This window comes from Salvelinus alpinus, chromosome 4 (assembly GCF_045679555.1).
Source record: "Salvelinus alpinus chromosome 4, SLU_Salpinus.1, whole genome shotgun sequence".
NCBI lineage: Eukaryota > Metazoa > Chordata > Actinopteri > Salmoniformes > Salmonidae > Salvelinus > Salvelinus alpinus.
In genome coordinates, this window is record NC_092089.1 from 26,239,143 (window position 1) to 26,261,607 (window position 22,465).

A 22,465-nucleotide genomic window follows, 5' to 3' on the forward strand; every position below is an offset into this window, starting at 1 on the left:
GTTACTACTTTCCTCCATCTGTGTTTTCAGATTAGTCTGTTCTGTAACATTTCCATTTGTTGGAATATGTATATACAATTGGGGCAGCAGGTAGCCTAGTGTGTAGAGCGTGGGGCCAATAACCGAAAGGTTGCTAGATCGAATCCCCGAGCTGACAAGGTAAAAATCTGTCTAACTGCCCCTGAACAAGGCAGTTAACCCACTGTACCTAGGCCGTCATTGTAAATGAGAATTTGTTCTTAAAATGATTTGTTCTTAACTGACTTGCCTAGTTAAATATTGGTTAAATATATTTTTTTTTATGATATCCCCAGCTGGCTGCAGGTGGTAATAACACCTTAGATCCAAATCCTGTTTCCTGTTAAACATTTTATTTTTAAACCTGCAATACTCATTCATCATGCACGTTTATTAAAGCATAATAACAAATAAATATACAGTCGGAACAATTGTTTAAACAAAAATATGACTCCAAATAAAATCTGACATTTAGAATGAAAGGCAACAACTTTTCAACGGAATCAGGCTACTTGAAACTCCTGAACCATCAGTGGGCAGGTGTCATTATTAAATGTAGGTTCTAGACAAAGTTATTTGAGCCAATGCTGACTGGTTTGATTATTAAACATACACTCAGTTGGCAGTTTGTTAGGTACACCACCCCGTTCCCAAAAATGGTTAGCTTCTACAGACAGTGTGTCACGTGGCTGTGGCTTGCTATACACTGAGTGTCCAAAACATTAAGAATACCTGCTCTTTCCGTGACATAGACATGCAACTCAATATTAGGAAGGTGTTCTTAATGTTTTGTACACAGTGTATAAAGCAGGCTTGAACTTTAAAATGGGCAAAACGAGCATGGTATGTATGATCGTCGATTCCAGGCGCGCCGATTCCAGTGTCCGGCCTCCTGGGTTTATTATGCACAACCATAGGCGGAAATCCCAGGGGGGACGGGGGGGACACGACCCCCCCATCTTGGGAAAAATATGATTTGTCCCCCCCAATATATCACTGTAAACATAACTATGTAATTTCAATAATATTAATAATACGCAATGAAAGCACTTGTGCTGATTATAGACACTTAATAGCGCGTTTAAGTTTCAAAAGATTGCGACCCCCCCCGCCCTTTGCCTCACAATGGTTTGATCCACTGCCAGTTCTTTAGCTGGCAAGGTAATAGAGGGTTCGTAACTACTGTCCGAAAGGGACATGTACGTAACTGACGTGAGGTTAATCCAGTCAATCCATAGCAGGTCCATAGCAATGTTATTTATTTATTTTTATGTTGGCAGGGTTCACACACTAGCTGAATTTGCAGAGCTAGCGCGCAAACTAAAGCAAACATTAACTATCAAGCTAGCTAGTACCTATTCCATTTATGTGGCGTCGTCAAAGATGGAATCTTTGCTATCATCAGTTTATTCCAAGATCAGCATGCAGCTGTAGTGCTTCGACGTCCCTGTGATAAGGTTAGCGATAAACTGAAGTCCAAACTGAACAGAACAGAACTACACTCTCTTCTACCATTGTCTTAAATATATATAATGGTCTCGTTGCAAAAGATAAATTGTCGCTAGTGAACTTTTTTTATTTTATTTTATTTAACCTTTATTTAACCAGGTAGCAAAGATTATAGCAAACACACAGAAACGGAATTGGTGCTCGCTAGCTTTACAAATTCAGCTATTGTTGGAAGCCAGCCAATATGAAACAAACTATTTAAATTACAAAAGGTTGCAGCATGTGTTGTGTAAATGTGTGTGTGTGCAGCTAGGCCAGCCAGCCAGCCAGGTAGAAAAATGGCGAACATTTAGAAGAAGACGGACATCAAGAGTATTTGTCAGTACACCAAAACGCATAGTAAGAACTCTAGTATCCTAATATCTCAAAGACTAGTTGATAAAATGTTCATAAGAAAGAAGTGAAATGCTAATGGAAATGTTTCACAATGATGTCATTAGGCAGAGCAGGCAACAGATGGCACACAGACAGCAGAGCTGGGGACAGATATGCAGGGACAGACTGGCAGACAGGGAGTCTCAGGTAAGTTTGTTGAGTCTTTGTTTGGCAACATTATGAAAGGTTCTCAATTTTTTTGACTTGTAAAATAGGGACATAATTGGAAAATGCCATGGATACCCCCACTCTCAACTTAAACTGGTGACTAAACTAAGATTTGTTTACGGCAATGGTATTGCTGTTGTGATTAATTGTGTAGTTTTGGGTACCGGTAGTTAGGAGTACGGCAAACACCTTATTTATTTTCTAGGAGACAGACTGAGTCAGTTAGGGTAGTGAAAGGGAAAGAGCCAGGGAGAGAGACTTCAGAGGACAGTGTCACAGCCACGGCAGGACCAAGTGTCACCCTTGTTTCCAGCAGCACCAGTATAGGGGACAGTGGCACAGCATTGTCCAGTTACCACAGTGATGGCACAAAACCATATCAGCCACACCCACAATTTATAGAACCGCAAACTCTTGCCAACAGAGTGTTGACGTTTCAAGAGAGATGGTTTCGCGATTTCCCCTGGCTACATTATAATCCATCAATAAAAGGAGTGTTGTGTTTTCACTGTAGCCAAGGGTTTTCAAGCCAGCCATCTTTTGGCCAAAGAGCTGATGCTGCCTTCATTAGTGCAGGATTTAGGAACTGGAGAAAAGCCATTGAAAAATTCACAGCACATCAAAATTGCCAAACCCACCGCCACTTTGTAATTGTAACAGCACACCAGCTAAATCCAATCAGTGTCCAGTTATGTCCAGCGCGTGGGGTAAACAGCAGGATGACGCAAGGCATTGCTTGATGAAAATTGTTAGTTCGGTGCGGCATGTAGTAAGACAGGGACAAGCCTTTAGAGGCCACACGGATGACAGTGGGAATTTATACCAGATTTTGAAACTTAGGGCAGAAGAGGATGATCCCATTTTACTGAAGTGGTTAACAGAGCGTACCACAATGTACACAGGCCCCAAAGCACAGAATGAAATTCTGAACATCATGGCCAATAGTCATTCGAGGCATTGCAGCTGAGATTAGGTCTCTTCCGATTGTACAATTTTCATTAATTGTTGATGGTACTCAAGATGTCTCTGGTGCTGAACAGGAGAATGTCTGTCTGCGTTATGTTGACCATGACCATGTCCCTCACAAGGAGTTTATTGGGCTATACAGGGTGTCGGAGACAACAGGCGAGGGCATTGCGAAAGTGCCAACTGATGTGTTGTTGAGGAAACCTGCAAACATATGCTCGGTTCTTTTGTTCAGTAGTGTGTATAGCAGTGGTTCTCAACCTTTTTGGGGTACTGGAACCCCTGCATATTTTGAGGCAAGGCAGGCAAGGTTTTGAGCGGTCCTCAGGGACCTCCACCCCCTCTATATTATATGTAAACTTACTGGAAACCTTGTGGTACTGACTACATTCATTACACTTTTTTATTTCACGGACCCCTTGCAATTAGTCCATGGACCCCTGTTTGAGAACCCATGGTGTAATTGATAGTTGTTCTTTTGTTTAGTAGTTTTCCGTACACTTACAAATGATTTATTTCATGTTATTTTATTTAAAATTGCATACTTTGTGCGACATACTTGTCCATAGCTGCTGTTTGAAGAGTTGAGACACTGACTGAAGGATATTTTGTTTGATTTATTTGGGCTTTTCATTGAAGTAGTTATTTTGCTTTTAGAACTGTACTTATTTTAAGCTTTTTGTTCTTGCAAAGATATTGTAAACTCAGGCCAGGTGCACATATTTAATGACTATATAAATGTATCAGAAAAAGTCAAATTAAAAGGTCAATTCAATACGGAGACCAACTTTGTGATGGTTCTCAATGGAGATTCTTTTAGATGTGATCACACCATGTTCATTGTATTTATGAAAACTACACCCATACAGTGTACAGTACCATTGTCACCTACTGACCTTTCTTGATATTGCTGGTTGTAAGTACGAATACCTGCATACATACTGGACTGGTAAGGAGCACTGCTATAACTATTATTAGTAGTAGAATTATAATGATTTAAACATTTGAACAAGTTGGGAAAACCCTTCAGTTAACTACTGTACCTATCAATTATCCAGTTGTAGGAATTATGGTTCCTCAATATACATTTAACAACGTATGCTATGTGTTACAGCACTACTTTTGGTGTCCCCCTCAGGAATTGCTCTTGAGAAAATTTTATGTAATTGTCCCCTCCAAGGTTGATCTCAGATTTTCGCCCCTGTGCACAACAGTGTCTAGGATTTACCGAGAATGGTGCGACAAACAAAAAACATCCGATCAGCGGCAGTCCTATGGGCGAAAACAGATCGTTGATGAGAGGTCGAAGGAGAATGGCAAGAATTGTGCAAGCTACAAACAGGCAAATAAAGGCGCAGTACAACAGTGCTGTGCAGAACGGCATCTCGGAGCGCACAACACATCGGTCCTTGTCACAGATGGGCTATTGCAGCATGAGTCCATGGCCCCATCCTGCCTGGTGTCAATGATAAATGCTGGTGGCGTTGGTGTGATGGTGTGGCGAATGTTTTCCCTTGATACCAATTGAGCAACGTTTCCATGCCCTGAAGAATTCAGGCTGTTCTGGCGCAAAGGGGGTCCGACCCGGTACTAGATAGGTGTACCTAATAAACTGGAAAACTGAGTATATAATACAATAAGATGGATATTGTTGATGAAAATCATAGTGAATGTGATCCTCCTTAAAAATATCTGTTGGAGTTTTGGTTATGATTCATTCAACTATGCAATTGTTTTCAGTTAACGAACATTACGGAAAATAACCGACATCATAAATAACTACATGACAAATAAAATGTAGACAAATATCGATGCCAAAACACCAAGGGACATATGATTTCTTCTCCCACCTGTGTAGAGAAGAATGGTGCCATTAGTTATGTGATATAACCATGTCTCATGTCAGTCTTGATAATTATCTTATACAAGAAGTATCATCAGTGGAGCACACATTAAGGTTGAAATCTTCCTGTATTACAATTCATTCATAGACACTGTCATGCATTTTGATACTAAAATGCTTTCTAGGAGAAGCTCACAGCGTACCGTTCTGAACCAGCATGCCCTCAGTGACAGAAAGGGAGCCATTGTTAGGGGCTGGATCTATCTGCAGCAGCTTGCACATTAGAGGGTAGATGTGGACACTGTCAAAGGGCTCGGACAGATAACTCTTCTTGAAATCTGGTCCAAAAGCACGGAAGATGGTCTTCATGTCCATTTCGTCCATGTGGAATCCATGATCTCCTTTGTTTACGTAGACGATCAACCGCTGTTGAAATTACATGCATATCATAATTGTTTTTATTTTTTTAATCTGTGATATTTTTACTTTACCATTTTTTACTTTATACATAGTATATGAAGTGTGTTTAAAGTTAATACCAGTACCTACCGAGTTTAAGTTGAAACCTAGATCAGCAATGACAATAATAGGCTGCATTCTGTCATTCTTGGACAAATGAAAGTTCTCTGGCATATCTTCCTTCTTGTAGACTGTGAGGTTTGGGGCCTTCATGAGAGCATCATAAACCTGCTGTTCCTTTCCTTTCTTCGGTGTGATCATTCCAAACCCACCGTAGTCAAGGAGCTCAAAATAAACCAAGTTGAAGAAATTCAGGTATTTAGAGAGGATTATCTCATCTACAAGAGGTCTTTTTTTAACGGTGGTCATGCCATGGTCAGAGGTTATGATGATGTTGAGGTTGTCTGTCAAACCATCTCGCTGGATGGCCTCCCTCAGGTATCCGATGGTGCGGTCAATCTGCTTTATTATGGTTTTCCTGTCAGGATGGTCTGGTCCTTTGGCATGGCCCACGTTGTCAGGCTCTCCATAGTACAGAGTCACAAAGTCAAAATCTTCTTTGGTGAACCAGCTCAAAACAGTGTCAATATTCTGATGCCACTCTGTTTCGTTATCATCTTGTTGACCTGTTTCCTCAACCACCGCCCGGTTTACACTTTGACCACTGTAGTTGGCTCCTCCTCCTGGAAAGAAAAAGGAACCTGTCTTCAGACCCTGAAAGAGAAAAGGTATGTATGCTTGTTACGTCCGTCGTTAAATGAAGTCCAAGGTGCAGCGTGGTAGGCGTACATTTTCTTTCATATAAATGTTCCATCATTGTAATAGTCTGACAGTGGTTTCTGTAGCTGTCAGTAGGAGGACTGTAAGGTAAATCTGCATATTAGACAAATAACACTTGTGATATTTTATGTCCAGGATCAAATCATGACCAGTTCCTCACCTGGTTCTGTGCTGTAATCCACAACGGTAAGGCTCCATTGTCCCACCACTCAGACCTCTTCAAGGTAGCTTTATGGCCGACTTTCTTATGAGTTGTGGAATTAAACATCATATTGTGAACAACTCCATGATCCTCTATCCATCTCCCTGTGAGAGATATGAGAAGAAAATAGAATGATATGTAAATATTTTCTAATGACAGCAACCTTCCAGTTTGAATTGTCTTTTCATCATGACATTATGATAAACAGTATCCAAAACCTCAGTGATGTGTCTTATCAAGGATATCGAAGATGGCATTTACAACTTTAATTGCTGTACTATACTTATTTTTTATCACTGTCATATAAGAGAACATTTAGAAATTGTCTGTAGATTTGTGGGGTTTTCCTGCATTAACAAATGAAAACATAAGGTGATTTCCATTTCTCAGGAATAACTCTCGGGTCAGATTAAAGTGAGGTCAATTGCCCAGAGATAAAGTAAGCAGCACGTTTGAAGAGATTTGTATTTAAATAATTAGGACCCGAAGGATATGTACAGTATGTGCACATATACAGTGTACATTTTATTTATTTAATTTTTATTTTACCTTTTATTTAATTAGGCAAGTCAGTTAAGAACAAATTCTTATTTTCAATGACGGCCTAGGAACAGTGGGTTAACTGCCTTGTTCAGGGGCAGAACGACATAATAGATTGTCCTAAAAATCTGAAAGAACATTTAATTTACATTTTAGTCATTTAGCAGAGATAAGAGCGACTTACAGGAGCAATTATGGTTAAGTGCTGTCCTCAAGTGCACATCAACAAAATTTTTCACCTAGTCAGCTCTTAACCACTAGGCTACCTGCCACCCAGAACACTGGCAAGTGAGGCTACTTTGTAACGTGAGTGAGATCATGGTCAGGACTGGGATTTTCTGGGCACATGCCACAAACAAAACTGTTTTTATGAAAAAACTGAAATATTTGACCAAAGAAATCAATTGTCAATAATCCATCTACAGTAGTAGGCTACATTTGACTTCAAAACCAGTTTAGAAACAGTAACCTGGGCCCGTTGTCACATTTTACCCAAGGAAATACTTCTTATTTTGTATTAATATGCACCTGGTTGAGAACTTCAAACAAGCTGCTCAAATGCACGCAACAAGTCAATAGCATTTTGTAACTCTTCTGCCTTACCAGTTATGGTGGTAAAATGAGATGGGGACGTCATGGTGATAGCCGGAGGGGTGATGTACTTTGCCTTCACTCCATCTTCCACTAACTTGTCCATGTGAGGGGTGTCTACGTCTTGATCATAGTCCCATCGGAAACCATCAAAGGAGATCACTAGCAACTTGTTGTGTGTCCCCTTGTTCAATGGTTTGCACTCTACACTGAGAAAAACTGCCATTCCCAAATACAAATCCAACCACATCTTGATGTCTTGGCTTGTCTGCACTAACTAATCCTGTTGAGCTTGATGGATGTCGTTTATAGTCATCATTGTGGTCAGGAAGATAACATGTGTTCTGAGTGTTATCTTCAAAGGACAAACCTTGAATGTGCCTTGCTTTAATAGACAGGAGGGGTGTTATCAATTGTTATCTGAAGAGAGATTTCACCTAAGATGCCTAGAAATTAGTCTATGGACCCAAGAGTGTCGTTAACCCAAGACTAAGATCTGTCTACTCAGCTACTCAGCATATAGGTAGAGTTATCTTTAGTTGTGGGTGAAGTAATGGGTCAGGTAGGACCCTGTAATGATGCTCTAAACAGCATGCCAGAGCCCTGAGGTTAAACAAGGTATTTGACAGCTTCTACTTCTATGCCTTGTACCTGAGTAGACAGATCTTATTTTTTATTTAACCTTTGCTGTCCAAAATACTCCACCAACAGCTTCTGTCCAAGGCAATCCACCGTATCAACAAAACAATAAAACATGACCTGAAAATTGCGTTGAAATATTAACTTTCCTAAAATCAATCTACTAAAATGTCATTGTACATGATAGTAATCTTATCTAGGTGACCTCGGACAGTGTCCCAACCCATTAGGGGTTGCAGCAGGTGACTTTGCTGATAGCTGCTTTATTGAGGAAAAGTTTTACTTTCTATGACTGTGATACTGTATGTGGTTCTCTCACCTGGCTATCTTAAAATGAATCAATGAACTGTAGTCGCTCTGGAGCCATAGGAGGACGGCTCATTGTAACGTCTGGAATGGAGTTCATGGAACGGTATCAAACAGATCAAACATATGGAAACCACATGTTTGACACCGTTCCATTCATTTCTTTCCAGCCATTACAATGAGCCGTCCTCCTATAACTCCTGATTATTTGAAGTTTAATGAGCTTTTATAACTGTAACTGATCAGAAAGCAGTCCATCTGCTATGACACATTTCTACCCCCCTCCCCCCAATAATATCAATAAATATCAATATAATATCAATAAATACTCACATTTACCCTTTCATTGTTATTCATCATTCAATAATGTCATGGAAATAGCCTACCAATGATGTCATAGCAATGTACACTAAACAAAAATATAAACGCAACATGTAAAGTGTTGGTCCCATGTTTCATGAGTTGAAATAAAACATCCCAGAAATTGTCCATACGCACAAAAAGCATATTTCTCTAATTTTGTGCACAAATATCTTTACATCCCTGTTAGTGTGCATTTCTCCTTTGCCAAGATAATCCATCCACCTGACAGTTGTGGCATATCAAGAAGCAGATTAAATAGCATGATCACCTTGAGCTGGGGACAATAAAAGGCCACTCTAAAATGTGCAGTTTTGTCAAACAACACAATGCCATGTTTTTAGGGAGCGTGCAATTGGCCTTCTGACTCCAGGAATGCCCACCAGAGCTGTTGCCATAGCATTTAATGTTAATTTCTCTATTATAAGCCACCTCCAACATTATTTTATAGAATTTGTCAGTAGTTTAAGAGAATTTGTCAGTAGTCCAACCTGCCTCACAACCGCAGACCAAGTGTATGGCGTTGTGTGGGCGGGCCGTTTGCTGATGTCAACATTGTGAACAGAGTGCCCCATGGTGGCGATGTGGTTATGGTATGGGCAGGCTTAAGCTACAGACAACGAGCACAACTGCATTTTATCGATGGCAATTTGATACCGTGATGAGATCCTGAGGCCCATTGTCGTACCATTCATCCTCCACCATCAACTCATGTTTCAGCATGATAATGCACAGCCCTATGTTGCAAGGATCTTTACACAATTCCTGGAAGCTGAAAATGTCCCAGTTCTTCCATGGCCTGCATATTCACCAGACATGCCACCCATTGAGCATATTTGGGATGCTCTAGATCGACGTGTACGACAGTGTGTCGTGGGACAAGTGGGACAACAGTGGGACAACATTCCGCAGGCCACAATCAAAAGCCTGATCAAATCTATGCCAATGAGATGTGTCCATGCATGAGACAAATGGCGGTCACACCATGGTAGATACTACTCACACCAGATACTGACTGGTTTTCTGATCCACACCCCTACCTTTATTTTAAGGTATCTGTGACCAACAGAAGCATGTCTCTATTCCCTGTCATGTGAAATCCATAGATTAGGGCCTAATGAATGTATTTCAATTGACTGATTTCCTTATATGATCTGTAACACTTACAAAAACGTGTTTTGTAAGCCTATCAATACTTACACCCCTCATATCCTCTGTCTTGTCCTCAAGAGCAATTACTAACATAATTAGTCACTAAACCTAGGGCTATGTGTGAGAGGCCGATTACCATAGAGTGAACATGTTCTGACGAATGGCTTTCTGACAGATCAATACAGAGTGGTGAACTAACGTGAAAGCATCTATTTATCATTTTGAGAGTATGTGGTGGGTACGAAGCACAAGATATTTCAAGTATGGCAGGAGGTGTAAACTAATTTAAAACGCCAGCCACCAGAGGGCAGTATTGTCGAGTTAGTGATAGCACGGTGCGCAGCAACACCTCATTGAAGAAGAGGGTGCATCTGAAGTGATGCGGGAGCCAGTGAAATAATCTTTGGGACTGTTCTCCAACCGTCTTTCATAAAGAGGAAAGGGGGAGACACAACTACATTGAACGTCAATAGGGCAGGTTCCTCTATCGCTGCTGATATAAACAATGGATTGAGAATGGGGTTTGGTTCTCTGTGTGGTGAAGTCATCTTTCTTAGCCGAGTTTGCTCAAATCGGAGCCTTTGAATTTGAAAAGTTTTTTTTTGTCAGCATCACTGGTTTGGGATTATTTTTGTTCATGTTTTTATAAGGTGAGTTTAGAATCAATGACAAAGTATTTGCATAAACATGCATTGAAAATTGTTGATATTGAAGTTTTTTTAATAATATCTGTTATAATTCACTTTGTTGATCAAAATGTTTCTGATGATGGAATTCCCCCAGTTTTACAAAGGTCTAGTTTATTATGTGTGACACCTGCCTGTAGATTCTCAAGGCTTTTTTTTCAAGGTTAATTGACTGGTTGTATGAAAGGCTACATCGATCATATCTTTTGCCAGTGTTGCAGGAAAATGTGTTGGTAACAGTACTTCAAATATGTCCAGCAACAATGAGGTCATATCTACCTGTCACCGTACCTGCTTTTGCCAATCTGCGTTATTATGCAACTGAGTTGGGCTGTGGAACCTGGTGGTGTTTTATTTCATCTGTATGAAGTTCTGAGCATCCTTCATTCACCCTGGATGGATTAACAGGGCAGGGTCGTTACGGTTTCCAGTCACCTAATATCAACAGGGATGGTTATCTGATGTACTTTGTGCTGCAGGTCACTAGAGTACCCAGCTAGCACATAATGTTCTAAGAACCATATGTTTCTTAGTGCTTGGCGAGAGTGGGGTTGTCCTATGGTTATTTTGCATACAACCTTCCCATAACGTTTCCTACAGGTTTCCTCTATTCAAAGTCATGTTCTCAGAATGTTCAGAGAACGTTAAGAAACAACGTTCTTCTGTGGGAATTTCAGTACTTAAGCATAACGTTTTCTGCAGGTTTCCTCGTGGTTCTATTTAAAGTAATGTTCTCAGAGAATTAAGAAAACTTTCCATAAAAACCACAAGAAAACATGAGTATAGTTCAAAGAACATTCTAAGAATATTATTTTAAAACATATACGTTCTCAGCATCAACAAAACTCTCTCTATCCTCTATCTGGTTAAGTGTGTTCAGGTGTGTTGGCCTCACCCACTAATTGGCCACATCTGATGTTAATGAGTGCTTGTTTCCTTTGACATAGGGTCTGTTTGAATAGACTAAAATGAACAGCTTTGTATGAGTAAAAACAACATGTCATGCTAGCTCCATCCTGATGGCACAGTCGACTCATTTCATGGATCGGGAGCAGGAGATCATAGGTTTGAATCTCACAATAATAAAAAAAAGTTACCTTTATTTAACTAGGCAAGTCAGTTAAGAACAAAGTCTTATTTACAATGACAGCCTACACCTGCCAAACCCAGGCGACATTGGGCCAATTGTGCACCACCCTATGGGACTCCCAATCATGGCCGGTTGTGATACAGCCTGGATTCGAACCAGGGTGTCTGCAGTGACACCTCTAGCACTGAGATGCAGTGCCTTAGACCGCTGTACCACTCGGGAGCTCAATGCCATGCCATACCACAATAAAAATACATGTGTTTTTTTTTTTAAATGCCTAAGCAAATACATTTCCATGTGTCTTATCTGTGCTTGGACTTTTAAAACAGTTCAACTAAGCTAGCAGTTTTATTGAAACATGTTCTTAGAACGCTATTTAATTACCTTCAAATAAACTATAATTTTCGTTCTCAGAACGTTAATAAAACCTCCCAGGAAAACTTTCAGGGAACCATAGAAAAACGTTCTCAGAACCTCCCTACAACCTGAAAACGTACATTCCCAGAACAGGAGAAATGTTCACTTCCGTTCTCAGAGTGTTTAAATAACTTTCAGTTTTAACGGTCAGGAAACTTATGGCTTCGTTCCCAGAATCAATAATGTACATTCCCACAACTTCCAAGGAACTACATTTGCTAGCTGTGTATGCTATTACATGTTAGTCATCTAGCAGATGCTAGCTTTGTGATTCAAACTACCAACCTTTCAGTTACTGGCCCAACACTTTTAACCACTAGGCTACCTGCCACCCTGTTGCACTGCCCTACTTTAGTCTAACATCTCTCCCAGGCTTTCAATAGAACTATTCTTCCTGATCAACACCCTGAACTTGAACCAAGAACAGTGCTTGACTTGGGCAGGGGCTCACCGGAGCTGAGAACTGGCACCTCAACATTTCTACTGCTTGATCTCCTGTTCCTCTTATAGAATTCTAGCTCAAAAGTATTTTAGGTCTCCTGCTCCTAAATATAAACATGAGTACCGGCACCTATTTCAGTCCAATTCAAGCACTGACCAATAATCGAGATTGACACAAAAATTGCTTGCTTCTGAAGGCATGTAAAATAATAACAATAATAATACTTTTTAAATAAAGACATGTAGCTTACACACATGTAGGCATTAGCAAAAAATATAGTAAATTGATCAATAGAATTATACCTAACCAAATGATCTTGTCTGATCAAGTGCAGCTGCATGCCTACACACAAACAGTTGCTCAGAGAGAGAGCGGTTACAGGGAGTTCCCCCTAAAAGAAGCCAACAAGGAACTGAAAGGGATGTTTCTATGAATATGCAAATACACCTGAATCTCTCTCCTGTGAGTGGCTGAAAAACATAGCTGATGTGTTATTGACAGCTGAGTCTAACTCATACTGCTCCTGTTGATAGCATTCACAGGAGGTTGACGGCACCTTAATTGGGGAGGACGGGCTTGTGGTAATGGCTGGAGCGTAACGAGTGGAATAGTATCAAATATATCAAACACATGGTTTCCATGGTTTCCAGGTGTTTGATGCCATTCCATTTGCTCCGTTCTGACCATTATTATGAGCCGTCCTCTCCTCAGCAGCCTCTTGTGATGCCTTTCCATTCCGTCCTACCCTGGCTTCTGTGTGTGTGTTAATTAATTAAGGCAACTCATTAATTCTCTGCCATTTTAAAAAGAATGAAGAGCTGGGGTTTACCTTGTTAGCACTGACATGTGTTGGTAAACCTGATGAGCTGACCACTGTTAAATAAATAATGACATTCATTGGAAAGGTAAATTAATGGACATCCAACTAATAACACACGCTTCCCTTTTGCTATTGAAATCCATTGTCAGTTTCTGGTCTGCCTCTGATAGCACATATGAGTAATGAGTAGTCCATGCACACTGACTGCTGTATGATTCATTGTTTTCAGGTTTAGTGTAAGAGGTGTTCTCTCACTGCCTTCTGTTTCCATGAGTAACAAAGAGGCATTTTTATCATTGAGAGAAATCAGCTTACTGAAACCAGGACGTCTTGAGGCATCACTTCAGACTGACAGTGACATGTAGACTTAAAATAAACGTGCCAAAAAGTTCATCCCCCCACAAATGTGTCCTTTGCCTTGCTGAGAATTCCATCACTACAGACAGAGAGTCCGAGATGATCCCCCCTCATGTCCCTGCATCTGGTTTTCAGTGGCTAGGGTGAAATTCAGAAAGTACCCTTTCACCTGTAATTGAGCTGAGCGACTTATGCTTTTTCAAACCCTATAGCCCTGGAGCACTGTGGATTGTGCAAGCTTTGGTTTCAGTCCAGCACCGACACAACTGATTCAAAGGTTTTTATCATAAGTAGTTGAATACGGTGTGTTATTGCTGGGCTGAAGCAAAAGCATTCCTATAGTTTGACACTGTCAGTGAGCAGGTGTTGTAGTGTAGTGTTGTAGTGTAGCTGTAACATTCTACCAGTGGGAGTGACATGTTGAACATAGTATCTACCCACCAGTGGCAGTGACATGTTGAACGTAGTATCTACCCACCAGTGGGAGTGACATGTTGAACGTAGTATCTACCCACCAGTGGGAGTGACATGTTGAACGTAGTATCTACCCACCAGTGGGAGTGACATGTTGAACGTAGTATCTACCCACCAATGGAAGTGACATGTTGAACGTAGTATCTACCCACCAGTGGGAGTGACATGTTGAACGTAGTATCTACCCACCAGTGGAAGTGACATGTTGAACGTAGTATCTACCCACCAGTGGAAGTGACATGTTGAACGTAGTATCTACCCACCAGTGGAAGCTGCTGAGGGGAGGATGGTTTTCATGTGTTTGATACCATTCCATTCACTCCATTCCAGCCTTTACACGACATTCCAGCCATTTTTATGAGCCGTCCTCCCCTTGGCAGCCTCCATTGGTACTCACCTCATTCTGACACCTCGTTGAATGACAACACACAACACACCAACACCAGGCAGGGACATTCCTCTCTCCTTTCATCTGAAACTGATCCAAGCTTTACTTCTAAAGTTGCTTCTGAACCCATTACCCTCCCCAATGATTAAATAAAAGAGCCAGGCCTTTGTTAGTGGAACCAGGTTTGAATCACATGGACGGGTTCATTCATCACTCATTCAGTGAAAGGGTAATTACTAGCGTCGGAATTTTGCTTAACTGGGTTCAAAAATATGCAGTGAGCTGCAGGGATTTCCAAGGAACTCAGGATGCAGTTGTATATTTGTCTGTTCTCCTGGCATGACACGTAGAAGTGGTGGTCAGGGGTGGAAATGGAACTCAACTTTGACAGTACAGTACAACAGCAGAGGGTTTGGTAGCAAGGTGTGTCTGACGCTGTGAGAGTTTTAGAATGAAGGTTGGAAAAAAAGGGGATCCCTTCCCCTTGCTTCCATGGCAACTGTGAAATATACAGACCACATTCGAGTCAGAGCTCATTATGCAATGAATAGTTCAAGTTCATAGTAGTGTGCTGATTATCTGCAAAGAATATGCTAATTATAAGAAACGGGTACATTTCTTACGGTATAAATATTGCCCAATCCTTAACCCTAACATCAGTCAGACAATGCCTCTACCCCCCATGGTGTTGACACAGGCAATAAGCAGACCCATTTAGTGTCTATTCCAATGGAGCATGGAGGTTAGTGTGAGTGGCAGCTCATACTCCCCCATAACATTCTCACACCATCAGTCCATCTCATCAACCATGAGAATAAATGATGTCATCCCCAGCCCTGAGCCTCAGGCATCATGGGTAATGAGAGAGGAAGGAGAATGCGTAACATTCAGATGATTGACGTTTGTATTTCAACCGTGTTTTGAAATGATATACTGTAATCAGATTATGTTGGGTTTGCTGTGAATAACATCTGATATCCTCCAGGATTACTGGCCTCCTGGCTCAGGAAGTGGAGCTGAACAGGAGGGAAATGATACTGTAACTGACTGGCAATAATGTGACAATGATAATGCATTATCCAGTAGCAGGGGGAGTGATACAGGTGTAGGATCTTAATTGGATCACTCTGTTATAGGAGAACTTTCCTGCAATGCAGGAAATGTAAAACTTGTAGTTTATTCAAGGTTTAAAATGTCAGATTTGATTTGCCCAAATGAAAAAAAAAAAAAAAAAAAACATTTCCATGAACTATAATCCACATAGTTATCCACATTTCCTGTTGCTGCAGGATTATTTTCCTGCTGTACATAACTGTCTCAAATGAAGATCCTACATCTGTACCTGACTTAGCGTGGGTAGCCTATAGCTCAGGTGATATTCTGACGTCTGAAAGAAGGAACATGGAGCAGATAAAGTCCTTCCTCATGCTCAGATCACACTGAGCTGCTGGGGGTCAAGCAGGCAATGGAAGGATATCCTGCTGGATTCCAGCAAAACCTCTCCAATCTTCTGGGATTTCCAGCTCATGTTGTGGAGATGAACCTAAAGCCTCTGTGAGACCTGACCAGGGGGAGTGCTGCTGATCACCAGGCCGAGAGTGCGATGGCAGGAGACAGGCAGAATGGGATTTACACAGTACGGCTCTGGAAATGAAACATTAGACATGACATTCATTTATTCATATCCAGAATGGCTAATGCCATTATGTCCGCTGGACTTCCAGAGTAGATTATCTTCCCTCGATGAAGGTCAATGTGTTCAATTGAGTTGTGCTTCTTTGTTCTTGATCTTCTGCTATTGAACACCAGGGTGCCGGCAAAAGCCAGTGTTCTGTCTGTAATACGTTGCCATGGTGCCTGCATCAGCACTTTTATGAGGCCTGCTGTGACAGAGAGCAGCAGCACATCCAGTCACAGCTGTTAACAAAGCCTTTACAGGTTGCCACTGTCTGAAGTCAGGGGTCTCAGGCACACACACACACACACACACACACACACACACACACACACACACACACACACACACTTCAACAGTATGCACACATATACATCCATAATCCCACATACTGTATAGACAAATACACACACCTGCGTTTACAAACATAGAAGCACATTGCTACAGGCGTGTCCTAGAATAGAGTTGGCTCCTGCAAGTAGCCTACTTGAGAAGAACAGAAATAGCATGGGCCTCAGCCAGAAAACAACGACAGTTCTTGAAAAATCGACCAGAAGTGCAGAGGAGTCAGGGCGTCGGTGCCTGTCTGTTCATTATTTATTTTGGGGTCATTTAGCAGACACTCTTATCCAGAGCGAGTGCATTCATTTTAACATAGCTAGGTGAGACAACAACACATCACAATCGTATCAAGTACATTTTCTCTCAACAAAGTATTTATCAGCAAAGTCAGTGCCACTGGGAAAGTATTTGTTGTTGTTGTTGTTTATTTACTCACTGTCGTTCACTAGCTGTGCACTTGTCCTGTGTATGTGTGTGAAGGATGGTTAATATTGATATGCTGGCAGTGTGTATGCCTGGGAAAGAGTTTTTCATGGATTTACACTATGTAAACATGGCTGTTCATTTAGTTGTAATGTACGACCCTGTCAGCTGGTTATGGAGCTTCTGGTGGCTGGATGATGGAGGACGGAGGTTTTGATGGATGAGCTTCAGTGGCGGTCAGTGACGTTTAAGATGAGGGAGGACAATTCTTTTTTTTACGAGCATGGCATTTCTATTACAGCATATTGGATGACTGTCATTCAAATTCCATTCACTCAGCGCAATGTAACATCAATAGGTTTAGGCTACTACATGATACTCTAATTTTCCCTATACCCATCATGAGGTTGCTACAACCTAGCCTATGAATGAACGTTTACAACATAGGTGCACAGGTCAAAATAACAATTGGAGTAATCAAGGTGTCCGACAATGACACATTCAACACCACCTTGCACACTCTTGCCTGCATCTAGCTGATCTAGGTGTATTCAGTGGTCCAACAGTTGCAAACGAGAGTCTATTGGATAATTGAGGGACTGTAGCTGATGAATAGATAATCAGTTTTCAGATATTCTGATGCCCACTAACGGTGTACCTATGGTTTGTAAAAATCACTCAGACAAGAAGAGCAGATTGCCTAGAGGCTGTGGTGTCCGATAAATGTGTTCTCTCTCTCTCTCTCTCTCTCTCTCTCTCTCCCTCTCTCCACGGAGCGTTTAATTGCTCAGGGATCGGTCGGTGGGACTGTTATTCTGCGATGTCGCTAGCTATTAGCCTGTCAGGCTAAATCCAATTACTCAGAGAAGGACACTTTGATTAGAACACCACATTCTCTATCAGTTTCAATGAAAAGGGAAGTGGAATCTTCTGTCCTCGTCTGTTTCCCCAGGGCTACAGTGGTGGTAACCCTGTCTGCTTCCCCAGGGCTACAGTGGTGGTAACCCTGTCTGCTTCCCCAGGGCTACAGTGGTGGTAACCCTGTCTGCTTCCCCAGGGCTACAGTGGTGGTAACCCTGTCTGCTTCCCCAGGGCTACAGTGGTGGTAACCCTGTCTGTTTCCCCAGGGCTACAGTGGTGGTAACCCTGTCTGCTTCCCCAGGGCTACAGTGGTGGTAACCCTGTCTGTTTCCCCAGGGCTACAGTGGTGGTAACCCTGTCTGCTTCCCCAGGGCTACAGTGGTGGTAACCCTGTCTGTTTCCCCAGGGCTACAGTGGTGGTAACCCTGTCTGTTTCCCCAGGGCTACAGTGGTGGTAACTCTGTCTGCTTCCCCAGGGCTACAGTGGTGGTAACCCTGTCTGTTTCCCCAGGGCTACAGTGGTGGTAACCCTGTCTGTTTCCCCAGGGCTACAGTGGTGGTAACCCTGTCTGTTTCCCCAGGGCTACAGTGGTGGTAACCCTGTCTGTTTCCCCAGGGCTACAGTGGTGGTAACCCTGTCTGTTTCCCCAGGGCTACAGTAGTGGTAACCCTGTCTGTTTCCCCAGGGCTACAGTGGTGGTAACCCTGTCTGCTTCCCCAGGGCTACAGTGGTGGTAACCTTGTCTGTTTCCCCAGGGAACAGTGGTGGTAACCTTGTCTGCTTCCCCAGGGCTACAGTGGTGGAAACCTTGTCTGTTTCCCCAGGGCTACAGTGGTGGTAACCCTGTCTGCTTCCCCAGGGCCACAGTGGTGGTAACCTTGTCTGCTTCCCCAGGGCTACAGTGGTGGTAACCCTGTCTGCTTCCCCAGGGCTACAGTGGTGGTAACCCTGTCTGTTTCCCCAGGGCTACAGTGGTGGTAACCATGTCTGTTTCCCCAAGGTACAGTGGTGGTAACCTTGTCTGCTTCCCCAGGGCCACAGTGGTGGTAACCTTGTCTGCTTCCCCAGGGCTACAGTGGTGGAAACCTTGTCTGTTTCCCCAGGGCTACAGTGGTGGAAACATTGTCTGTTTCCCCAGGGCCACAGTGGTGGTAACCTTGTCTGTTTCCCCAGGGCCACAGTGGTGGTAACCTTGTCTGCTTCCCCAGGGCTACAGTGGTGGTAACCATGTCTGTTTCCCCAGGGCCACAGTGGTGGTAACCTTGTCTGCTTCCCCAGGGCTACAGTGGTGGTAACCCTGTCTGCTTCCCCAGGGCTACAGTGGTGGTAACCCTGTCTGCTTCCCCAGGGCTACAGTGGTGGAAACCTTGTCTGCTTCCCCAGGGCTACAGTGGTGGTAACCTTGTCTGCTTCCCCAGGGCTACAGTGGTGGTAACCATGTCTGTTTCCCCAGGGCTACAGTGGTGGTAACCATGTCTGTTTCCCCAGGGCTACAGTGGTGGTAACCTTGTCTGCTTCCCCAGGGCTACAGTGGTGGTAACCTTGTCTGCTTCCCCAGGGCTACAGTGGTGGTAACCCTGTCTGCTTCCCCAGGGCTACAGTGGTGGTAACCATGTCTGAATTAACAAGCTGCTGTTATCTTCTGATCCATAGTATCACTTTCTTTCGATTAGTTATTTTCAAGCCATGTAACGGTGTTCCTCTCTCTCTTCATACGAAGAGGAGGAGTAGTGATTCGACCAAGGCGCAGCGGGTTGTGAATACATAATGATTTATTAGAACACGACGAAAAACAAACTATACTTGAATAAACTAACAAAACAAATAAACGATGCAGACAGACCTGAACACGAACTTACATATAACGTGAAGAACGCATGAACAGGAACAGACTACATAAAACTAACAAACCGAAAACAGTCCCGTGTGGTACACAGACACAGACACGGAAGACAACCACCCACAAACAAACAGTGTGAAAACACCTACCTTAATATGACTCTCAATCAGAGGAAATGAAAAACACCTGCCTCTAATTGAGAGCCATATTAGGTCACCCTTTAAACCAACATAGAAACAGAAAACATAGACTGCCCACCCAAACTCACGTCCTGACCAACTAACACATACAAAACTAACAGAAAACAGGTCAGGAACGTGACAAGCCAAGAGCTTGGGACTATAAGGTTGTATCTGCATATTTGTCAGATTTATGTTATTGACATAGTCTTGTTCTGTTCTATGTTCTCTACCTATACAGTACTCTAAATGCCCCCCAATTCATGTTGTTACGTTCAAAAGAATAGAAGATAAAAAATAGCTGACACCATTCAAACCAATGAGGGTTTGGAACTTCAATGCCAATTATCTCAGAATCCTCTTTTTGCAGATAGAACCTAGTCCCACGCTCTCAAAGGGATATAAGAGATAGCCTATCACTGCACGAGCATGAGATCTGGTATTAATCCATTTTGATTTTTGATTTTCACCTTTATTTAACCAGATAGGTCAGTTGAGAACATGTTCTCATTTACAACTGCGACCTGGCCAAGATAAAGCAAAGCAGTGCGACACAAACAACAACACAGAGTTACACATGGAATAAACAAACATACAGTCAATAACACAATAGAAAAGTCTATATACAGTGTGTGCAAATGAGGTAAGATAAGGGAGGTAAGGCAATAAATAGGCCATAGTGGTGAAATAATTACAATTTAGCAATTAAACCCTGGAGTGATAGATGTGCAGAAGATGAATGTCCAAATAGAGATACTGGGGTGCAAAGGAGCAAAAAAATAAATAACAGTATGGGGTTGAGGTAGTTGGATGGGCTATTTACAGATGGGCTATGTATAGGTGCAGTGATCTGTGAACTGCTCTGACAGCTGGTGCTTAAAGTTAGAGAGGGAGATATGAGTCTCCAGCTTCAGTGATTTTTGCAATTCTTTCCAGTCATTGGCAGCAGAGAACTGGAAAGACGGCTAAAGGAGGAATTGGCTTTGGGGGTGACCAGTGAAATATAACTGCTGGAGCGTGTGCTACGGGTGGGTGCTACTATGGTGACCAGTGAGCTGAGATAAGGTGGGGCTTTACCTAGCAAAGACTTATAGATGACCTGGAGCCAGTGGGTTTGGCAACGAATATGAAGCGAGGACCAGCCAACGACAGCATACAGGTCGTAGTGGTGGGTGGTGTAAGGGGCTTTGGTGACAAAACGGATGGCACTGTGATAGACTGCATCCAATTTGCTGAGTAGACTGTTAGAGGCTATTTTGTAAATGACATCGCCGAAGTCGAGGATCGGTAGGGTGGTCAGTTTTACAAGGGTATGTTTGGCAGCATGAGTGAAGGATGCTTTGTTGCGAAATAGGAAGACGATTCTAGATTTAATTTTGGATTGGAGATGCTTAATGTGACTGTGGAAGGAGAGTTTACAATCTAACCAGACGCCTAGGTATTTGTAGTTGTCGACATATTCTAAGTCAGAACCGTCCAGAGTAGGGATGTTGGACAGGTGGGCAGGTGCGGGCGGTGATCGGTTGAAGAGCATGCATTTAGTTTTACTTGCATTTAAGAGCAGTTGGAGGCCATGGAAGGAGAGTTGTATGGCATTGAAGCTTGTCTGGAGGTTAGTTAACACAGTGTCCAAAGAAGGGCCAGAAGTATACAGAATGGTGTCATCTGCGTAGAGGTGGATCAGAGCATCACTAGCAGCAAGAGCAGCAAGAGCTTGATTGGGATCATCACTTCACATCTCACGGATCTCATTTACCTTGACGGTCTAATTGGAGGGTTGAGATTAATTAGGTGATTGCTGGACAGGAAAATGCTATCATATCCTGTCTGGTGTGCTCATCAAATCAGCATGGGATAATTAGCAGCAGTTTGACAGCTGTGGGGGCGGAGTGGCTTCTAAAGGAACAAAGAGCCCTCGTGATAATCAAGTTTCCTGAATGTACAGTGTTTGGGGATGTTTGTGTGTATTTGTGAATAAAGTAGAGGAAGTGTGTGTGTGTGCGCGTGCGTGCGTGCCTGCGCGTGCAGTAATCACTGTGATATGTGTGTTTGTCTCCCTCGCAGAAGACTCGCCACACACACACACCATGAGCAACATCTATGAGTCTGCGGCCAACACCCTTGGTCTGTTCAACAGCCCGTGCCTGGCCAAAGTGGAGCTGCGGGTGACCTGCAAGGGCATCTCAGACCGGGACGCCCTGTCCAAGCCAGACCCCTGCGTCCTCATCAAAATGCAGTCCCACGGACAGTGGCTGGAGGTAAGTGGCCTCTCACTCTGTTCTGACAAGTAACTAACATTGCAGTGCCAGTCTTATTATAATTTGCAGTATAAGAACCATCTTCAATGTTAACAGTGGTGTAATATTTAAGGGTCAATTGGAGGATATGTCCTGTAGATGGTTCTGTTCAATCCTAAATCCCCTCAGGGCTCTCCTTGGTGAGATAGATCTCAGAAGGTGATTCCAGATCACTACATGGACTTTCTGAAGAGCTGGTGATATGTGGAATCAAAGACATTGGCTTGCTAACGGACTGACAGATTTCCTTCTCTTACTATCCCTT

At 42.6% G+C, this 22,465-nt stretch overlaps 2 protein-coding genes and 1 long non-coding RNA gene across 4 annotated transcripts in view; 2 read left to right on the forward strand and 1 right to left on the reverse strand.

Annotated features, from left to right (window-relative positions):
* Positions 1 to 22,465, forward strand: part of LOC139572274 (phosphoinositide 3-kinase regulatory subunit 4-like) — a 55,346-nt gene that overhangs the window by 8,369 nt on the left and 24,512 nt on the right. The window lies entirely within an intron of this gene.
* LOC139572278 (uncharacterized) lies at positions 1,009 to 2,364 on the forward strand. The gene is made up of 3 exons (XR_011674348.1): positions 1,009 to 1,475; positions 1,777 to 1,866; positions 1,968 to 2,364. It is a non-coding gene; the product is annotated as an uncharacterized lncRNA (long non-coding RNA).
* On the reverse strand, positions 4,247 to 7,804 carry LOC139572277 (ectonucleotide pyrophosphatase/phosphodiesterase family member 7-like). Its single transcript, XM_071394932.1, has 5 exons — positions 7,464 to 7,804; positions 6,279 to 6,424; positions 5,429 to 6,052; positions 5,083 to 5,305; positions 4,247 to 4,886 (listed from the first exon to the last, which is right to left on the reverse strand). Exons 1-5 carry the CDS (start codon positions 7,699 to 7,701, stop codon positions 4,816 to 4,818), a joined length of 1,302 nt encoding a protein of 433 aa, XP_071251033.1. The 5' UTR covers positions 7,702 to 7,804; the 3' UTR covers positions 4,247 to 4,815.